General features: G+C 35.8%; 1 protein-coding gene across 1 annotated transcript; it reads right to left on the bottom strand.

Moving 5' to 3' along the window:
• Positions 1-28: 28 nt before the first annotated feature.
• On the bottom strand, positions 29-5,152 carry LOC127853894 (latent-transforming growth factor beta-binding protein 4-like). Its single transcript, XM_052388696.1, has 6 exons — positions 5,149-5,152; positions 4,324-4,497; positions 2,332-2,499; positions 1,906-2,040; positions 448-582; positions 29-174 (listed from the first exon to the last, which is right to left on the bottom strand). The coding sequence occupies exons 1-6, from the start codon at positions 5,150-5,152 to the stop codon at positions 29-31; spliced, it is 762 nt and encodes a 253-aa protein (XP_052244656.1).
• Positions 5,153-9,297: the final 4,145 nt, after the last annotated feature.

Below are 9,297 nucleotides of genomic sequence, written 5' to 3' on the forward strand. Positions count from 1 at the left end.
TGTGTGGAAATTAACAGCGATTGTTTAGTTACTGAAATGTCATCTTACCGAAGCATCCAAGATAAGGGTTTCCCTGTGGATAGCCGTTCGGGCATGCACATGAGTAACCACCATACGTGTTGGTACAGACAGCATGAGAACCACACGTGCTTGTGTCATTACATTCAATGATATCTGAATAATAACAAGTCATAAACAATATACATAATTTAACAAAAAATGTATAAATTTGTTAAACTTATTGTGTTTATTTATTTATTTGTAGACGTATGGAGGTTGTAAGATACGTTCGTTGGAGTATACTTTTTAGGGACATGTGCTATAAATAAACACGCGTATGTATATAGCCTTTTATTGTCCCAGTATGATAATATTTGTTTTGATAAACACCTTTCAAAACCCTGAAACTTGTAAATATGGACAAAAGCTACACGATCATAGCCTTACCGGTTTCACATCTGGATCCAGTAAGTCCCTTGTTGCACACACACACATATCCCCCGTCAATGTTCACGCATACACGTGTCTGGTTTAGCACATGCATGCAGTAAAAGTCACCATCAAACGCACACTCATCTACATCTTTAATACAAACAACACAAATGCTTTTATCAGCAACTCAATTAAGTAAATTAGATAATGATTGTACACAAAGAAGCATAAACGTGCAGTTTTATATGAATAATACCTTTTATTAATTATCAAGACAATACTATTCATTAAGCTGGTCAGGTAGTAAACAAAAAATAACAACAACAAATGAAACAACACATTATGCCTGTCAGAGGTATTATAATTATATACGTTACACAACTCATGATCACAGTATAAAGCATTAGGTTTTCGTGATGGAAAACTAGTATACTAATTTTTAAATATTCATGCTGTAAAATATTGTAATATCAATACAACGACGTATAGATTTAAGTGGATTACACAATTATAATTCCTTTAAGACAATGTTAAATGTTTGTAAAAATTATCAAGGCAAACATCTCATACAAATCGGTTTTGCAGACTAGAAAATCAAACTATTGGAAAAACGGAAAATAACAATAGCTATCTAGCTTAAAAAATAACAACATTATACATATCGGACCACTGCTTTTAGTGTCTTAATGGCAGAAGTGCACATTCTCAGTGAGGACCATGCCCATCAATCATTTAAATGGGAATATCGAATGTTTTTCCGAAAAATATATTCATGTATGACCATGCATATATTTTTTTCAAACAGGCTTGTTTTCTAATAACAATAATATATTAATAAGATCTTCCAGAAAAAACCAGTTCTTTTCGATACAAACCACACGTGGGATGCGAGCTTATGCCTATAAAAACATATTCATTTGAACCTCTTAGAACTTTGTTTACATTAAATATTGCGCTTTTCATATTTACGCGCCCGCTTTAAGTGTCCCAAGGGAAAACTATTTATGATTATGAAACAAATATGTATTTACCATATATGAACAAGAATATCAGTGAAACTGATGGATGCTCCCCGATGATGCGCTTTGTCGATGTATGTGTAAAACATCACCTTAAAAAATCTATAATTAGCCTCGGTGACCTTGACCCTAGTGACCTCAAACCTCATCAAAAGGTAGAGGTCCATGCAAGGTACGTACATGCCAAATATTTAAGAGATCGGTAAAATATTGAAGGCGCTATGAGAAACAGTAACAAAAGTGTGACGGAAGGAAGGAAGTAAGGAAGTAAGGAACTTCAAACTGGCAACTATATGCCCCTCGAACATTTTCGGGGAGCATAAAGACGAGACATACGTGTCACAAAACCATTTAATACATCTTTTTAAAAATAAATTATGTATTTGAACATATAATGCTAAAAATGACCTTCCATGGGTAAGTCCCTTTAAGGAACTTTCTGATCAGTACGTACCAGCACAGTGTTGTCCCCCGACCCCATCCAGGTCTCTGTATCCGGTCTCACATTCACACTTGAAGCTGCCGTAAGAGTTGGTGCACTTGGCGTTGAAGTCACATGGCTTTGGCTTGTTGAGGCACTCGTCGATATCTGAAAAATGTTCTTTTAAACCTGTTATCAAACATATTTGTTATATTTATTAACACGTTTTAATTTGTGATAATGTTTTTTATTAAACAATACTCTGTCACTCCTGAGGCAATGCGCATTGTATCAAATCGATATACATTGTCATATGACACGCCCGTATCGTTGTGCGTTGTATCACGTTGATATTTTTTCTATAACAAATAACATTGTGTCACCAATAATTGCATAAGCTGTCGGCATCACTTTGTTATCATATTCCAACTTCTTACACTTATTCTTTAAATGCAATACCTGAACATATCGGCGCTACCCCATCCCACTCGCCGTCAGCAGTACACGTGAGCTCAGTTATGTTTTGAGTCATGTATCCAGAAAGACACGCATATACCGCCGTGGCGTTAAATGTTGTCTGTGGGGCATGGATTGTTGATAGATGTCCAATCGGAGGCTGTCCACAATCTGCACGTGAGGCGAAGTTACAATATTATGATAACAATGTATGAATAATTACAATTCATGTGACATTTCTTTGTTGACTGACTGTTTTGCGTTCTGAATTTCTCAACGATAACCGACAGCTTAATATACATTTGTGATGTTCAGTGATGAAACATTCTTTTTTATAAACAATACGCAGTTATCAATCAAAGAAGCCCGTACGCTTCGGTATTTTACAATCGCCAACATCACTAGAAAAATATCCGATGATTTTTTTAGCGTGTGCTGCAGAGTAGTGTTACGTTGTTACTGGTTCTTCTTTCTGTACAATCACTAGATATATAAGCTTATTCACACAATGTGTATTTTGTGTGACAATTGGTAGCATTTGAAAGAAAACATACTATTTAAACATTTTCAATGTTCAGCGTTAAGTATTATATTTTCCAAGACATCAACCTACCATTTATCGCACAATTGCCTTGAACCAAGCTCCATGTTCCGTTAGCCAGACATTCAATGTTGGTTTTAATTCCTGTGAAGTGGTAGCCGCTATGACAGGAACATGTTGCAGAAGACTTGAAGTATGTCTAGGTAGCGTTACATTCGCCATTCTCCACATAAGTGTTCCCACAATCTGTGATCGCATAAAGTATTTAGAATTAAGTACATGTTAGTAAAAACATAACACGTTTTATAGTACATTGTATTTGTCCATCATATCACAAGCGATCGATTCGATTAATATTCGATAAATATCGTATTTAAGTTCATGTACGCGAATTGTCGTTATCTGAATTCTATTTTCTCCAAACAGTCCTTTGATGTAACCTTGAGGATGTTTCGATTACCTCAAAACACCCGTATACTTCGAAATCAATCCTTAAATCATGTGCACACAATCGACCTCGAAGTGTTATCGTAAACGATTGTTTGAAGCAGATTGAACGCATATGGTTATCTCTTTAGTCATATTGATCTTATAAAATCATTCATAATTTGGCGTATTACATTTTCTCATTGGCAATTAATACACGTATATTTTAATATGTTTATAGTTAACTTAATTATTCTCTGACATTAATTAGGTTACTGATACAATGCTGCGGTTTTGCTACATTTTCCACGATGTGTTACTTAACATTTAACCTTGATAAGGTAAGTACCGTAGTTTTTTAATTTTAGTAGTAAGCGTGAGTTTTCTTGAAATAAAATAATATGAAATCTATTGTTTGTACTGATATGACAAAGATTTACATCAACCGTAATCTATGTACGTTTAAATATTATAAATTGGCGTAATAACGTTAGACATCTGTACTAACTTTACATGAGATATTTCATATACTCTGGTGCACTAGGCCACTTTGGTTGTTAACTAAAATTATTTATAAATACGTCATAACAGCTTAGGCAATTAGTTGGTAAATATGTTGTATGAAGCACCGAATGATACCGCTTGCGCATCTTAGACAGATTATGTGAATAACTGACCGCAAAGGTCTCGACACGGAAGTCAAACGGCCTCTACAGTTATGTCGAACGAACTCTGAACAGTTTTGGAGCGTATTTTGACGATCAGTTTATGACGAAAGTTCACTCGCGGTTCTCTTACGCATTTGTATTCAACTGACAACTTAATAACATAAAAAAGCAGGGTAGGGATCGTTGACATCATTGATGCTTAAAAATACAGCGTAAAAAGACCGAGCAAATAAAAACGTGTAATATATCTTGGCCAGTAACACGTGGAGCTAACGCTATTGTTTTCATCCAAATACGCACAGCGAACACACGGTAATGGTTGTGTTTGTAGGCGTTACTGTGCGTATTCAGGAATCTTACCCTTTATCGTGCAGTTGACAAGCAGTTTGCTCCAGTTGCCAGTGTCGAGGCACGTGATAGAGTTCTCACCAAGCATGGTATAGCCAGGGTTGCACGAGTACATAACATTGGAATTATACGTTGTTGTTGTTGCGGAGTGGAAGCCATTGGGCAGGTCTGGTGGTTTTCGACAGTCTGGAACAACAATGGAATGATATAAGTATCGAGACAAATGGGTAATTATTGCGACCGTTATTAGACCGTCGAAACAAATGCAATGGTAAAGTAAACAAGCACTTCTCTGAATCAATTGACCAACTTAATAAATAGTTTATAACACATTTAAACATTTTTGGTTTATTCAATTCATCACCGATCATTTTATTATGAGGTTTTGAAATGATTGAGTATATATTATAGTGCAAAAATGCATGCTATAACGTCGTTTTTACTTCTTCAGTCATATCGATCAAAAGGTTGTTACTCGTGTTAACGTTATACTTCTAGCATAAATGTTTTTGACTTTGAAAATCTTTATCTTTTGATATTTTGCTTATTCGTTCTAGGTAAACAGTTTTAAGTAAGGTTCATAATCGAGTGGTAGAGTAGAAAAATGATCATACAGCACACGGGAATTCTTAATTTTAAATATGAAGCGACAAATATACATGCAAAAGCCATACACGATGCATGCGTGTTCATTATACCGCTAACCCTTTTCACTATTTTGGGCAGAAATAGAATAACGCATAACAGATACAACTGACATATATTTTTGAGAATTATCTTATTGTATATTTAACATGCGTTATAATAAGTAATTAAGTTGATATTTTCTTACAATACCCATTTTTTACATAACTAAAATGCTTTATTTTGTTTGATAAAGTATTTCATTCAAACATTACGTTGTTCTTAAGATTAAAGAAAACCACAGATTTTGTTACCATGCCTAGGTTTTCATCTTACGAGATCACAAGCTAAGGATATTAACAGAGTGTAAAACGATGTGCTTTCGGATAATGAAATAGCGGTCTCATAGCGCTTAACGGTCTCGTAATTTATTCGTTTTCTTGTGTTTAGGTAAATATGTTAGATAAAAGCCCATGCACTTGAAAATATGTGTTAAGTCGGTAACAATTATTAACACATTATTTTAAAAGTTAGTGGGCAGACAACTATTCAGCGTTAATGTGTATGTCAGATAATTGTGTTATAAAGGTGTTGATATAACACATGTTCATACACATTAATCTATGCCAGAAAATGAGTTGTCACTGTCGTAGGGTTCAAATTATTCACATAACATGCATACTATTTAGTTATTTCAATCTTAGGTTTTTAATATTAATTTGAATATATTTCTCTGGTCAAGGGGAAGCAACCTAACCGTTTAGCCTTGTGCATGATTTACTTACATTAGCGTTATCTAACCCTTGCTCGTGATGCACGTGCACATAACTTTCAATTGTCATAGATGGTCGTATTTCTATTTGTTGGAGGAAAATTATAGATTTTCTATATACTATTCCTTTTCTTTAGTAACTATTAAATAGCATATTATTATGATATGTATGTATTATTTGGTATTGTTCGCAGTCCTTATAAATAATGCGTTTATTGTATTTTGACTCGCCGTACCTACTCTTTGTGTATGTGTATTGTTCTATCGTTGTGTTAAAATATGCATTCTTGTTCATTGGTTTATCTTATTTAATATTTGTTTCAGAACAATCCTATACGTTAACATCGATTAATACGGTCAACTGCAATAAAATCATTAACATTGCTTCTGTGTTGGTCGAAATAAAACCTCGCAGAGAACGAACTCCAAAAATGGCGCCCAACGTGGTTTGACCTTCGATGTCGGACGAAATATAAAGAAATACAAGTGACGCTGATTGCTGAATGCGATATTCACCAAACTGAGTCGTATGGGAACTGTAAGTTGTTTCTAGTGATTCTAGAAAAGGAAGTCAGTCGTTTGACTGACCACCGCATCTTATCTGGTGTGAGTTGGAAAGACGTGGTTTGACGGAACTGTCCCTACACACGGTACCGGGTTAAACTGACATGTGGAGTTGAAGCCTGTTGACGATTTGAGTCGTGGTACACCATCTACGTTTCTGACGGTTTGGTACGAGGAGCGACGATCGATTTTACGAGGAGCGACGATCGATTTCACGAGGAGCGACAACCGATTTCCGGTTGGCGGAACCAAATTCTCGCCGGAGGTTCCGGATTGAAGCTGAACTTTGACCTTACACTGAAGCTGAACTTACACCGTTTATTTGTGTTAATTTGTGTGATGTTTATGACTTCTAAAGTGCTTAATTTCATTTTAAGTTAGAAGGTACGGTGAGTGATGTTTTAAATTATTTTCATTTTCATAAAACTGTATTTTAATTTTAGTATTTTGATGAATGCATTTTTGTTGTTTTGTTTATATATTGTTCCGTAAATATCAACATTATTATTGTGCATTTAAAATAAGTGATCGGATTTTTTAAAAATTTTTTAATACAAGGTATTAACACATACTAACAAGTACTGATCAATCGATTTACTACTGTCATTGAGATAACAATTTGGTAGCGACACACATCAATTTAAAACCCCGTGCTTCTCACTGTTTACAAACAAGGTGTTAAATTGGACAGTTGTCAACACAGATTTTGAACTCTTAAAGAGTACGTGCGTGATTGAGTAAAAAAAACTATATAGAAAAATTAGCGGGTAAACGGAAAGAGCCGTTGCTAAGAATATTTAATATTTAATCCTTGCGTTTAATTTATATGATTTAAACGTGTATTTAAACCGTCTTAAAACTTATACGGAATAATGTAAAAGTTGCAGACTTAAGTCTGTAAATTTTACTGTATTTCGTTAAATACGCGTTGTCGGTAATAGCGTGAAATAATCGACAAATAGTTTTCGCGTATTTATGAGATTTAGGCATTGACCAAAATTGCGCTGTATTATTTGTAAATGAATGTGGTGTTTCTGGTTTGTGTTGTGTTAATGTATTGTGCTGTATAGAGTTTATTGATTGTTTGGATAGTGTGTAATGTTGAGTTAGTTGTTAAGCAGGTAATTTGTAAACTGTGTTGAGTTTGTATTGTAGTGTGACATTAACAAAATAGAGAATTGTATGTAGTTGTAGTGTTTAAAGTAGTATTTTTTTATTATATAAACTTTATTACTTGACAGTATGGCGCACTTTTGTCAGAGAGCGAGTTACGAAAAATCGAGAGCGAAAAAGGAAAAGAGAGCGTTAAGAGAACAGTTAAGTCCAAGACTGCGGATGTTGATAATGAAATGAGAGATATACGAGAGCAACGTGCGCGTTTAGTTGAAGAGAGAAGAAAGAAAAAGCCGCAAACAACTGATAAGCTTACCATCGCATAAATACAGAAGGAAAAGAGGGAAGTGCAGGAGGAGATACGGCGAATACAGGACAGTATAAGCTGCGATGCCAAGATTGTTCTCCCAGAACATGAAAGTACCAAAATAGACGAAGAACCGGGTAATGCCCTAGATGAGAATATGGAATGGCTTGAGAAGAAATATGAAGAAACAATGGATGTGTTGCGCATTACTACACCAATCCAGCGAATAAAAGATATGAAAACAGAGACAGGTTCCACACACCACAAGATGATGCTGAACTAGAAGATATGAGAAAGCGGGTTGAAAAGTTGAAAGTAAGCGAAAGCAGAATGAAGGAGGAAATTGAACAGACTCATGCAAGACGAAAGCAAAAACAGGATGACTCGCTGCGAATAAGACAAGAAGAGATGAGGAAATTAAGAGAACACGAACAGCAGTTGATGCAGAATATTCAGCATCATGAAAAAACATTGAGCTCGCTCAATGAAGCAAAACCTAAAACAGATGTAGAACGATTGAAAGATGTGCATCAACCAATGAACAATGAAAATAAAGAAATCTTCAAAGGAAAATACATAAAACCAACACTACCTAGATTATCAGAAGAATCGTTTGAAGAGTGAAAATTGGAAGTTGAGGTTATGATGGCATCAAGACTGTATTGCCCGGATGCACTTTTACATGCAGTGCGCAACTCGATAAGCAACTCCTCAAGAAACATGCGGCGTGTGTTACCGACAGTGAGAACAAAAGCCTCGACTAAGGAAATCCTCGAAAAGCTAGAGAACATTTATGGCGATAGAAGACCGGGAGAATCTCACTTAGCAGAGTTCTACAGAGCTAAGCAAGGACCAGATGAAAACGTTGCAGATTGGGGAGTACGGATTGAAAATAGATGGCTGTCAAGAAAGGACAGATAGATGCCCACCAGACGGATACAATGCTGTGTAAACGGTTCTGGAAATACTTATACAACGAGAAGCTTAGTACTCGGTTATTTTATGAATCTTGTAAAAGCTTCGAAGAGTTGCGAAAACACGTTCGCATAGAAGAGAGTGAAATGAATATAGACACCGAGAGTATGATATCACAAGCAACAAAGGAGTCAAAAGCAAATTTGAATAAAATATCAACAGTTGACGAACAGCTGCACATTTTGAGGGATCTGGTGAGACGTATGGATCGACTTGAACACGATTTAGTTGAGAGTAGAAGTCAGCACAGAAATGGTAACACGCCAGGCGGCGATGATAGAACAAATAGAAGCGATAACTGGAGAGATCATTGGAGACGATCAGGAAATCAAGGACATGATAATTACCGGCGATATGATGAAAGTGCGCCAAGAGGGCAATGGAACAGAAACAATAGAGGAAACAGAGGTTACAACACTAACTACACAAACCATGTTGACAGAAGTGAGAGACAGAGGCCTCAGCAACAACATGGACGTGACATTTCACCGTTAAACAGAGATGTTAACCAGAATGAAAACGGATATGTACACACAAGTAGGAACGAGTCCAAACAGCTTCCTTTAAACCAGTAGACGTCTCTGTTACTGGGCGAACAAGAGACTGTTTCAGTAGTGAATGCCCACCAAAT

The sequence above is a fragment of the Dreissena polymorpha genome, chromosome 12 (genome assembly GCF_020536995.1).
Source record: "Dreissena polymorpha isolate Duluth1 chromosome 12, UMN_Dpol_1.0, whole genome shotgun sequence".
NCBI classification, from domain to species: Eukaryota; Metazoa; Mollusca; class Bivalvia; order Myida; family Dreissenidae; genus Dreissena; species Dreissena polymorpha.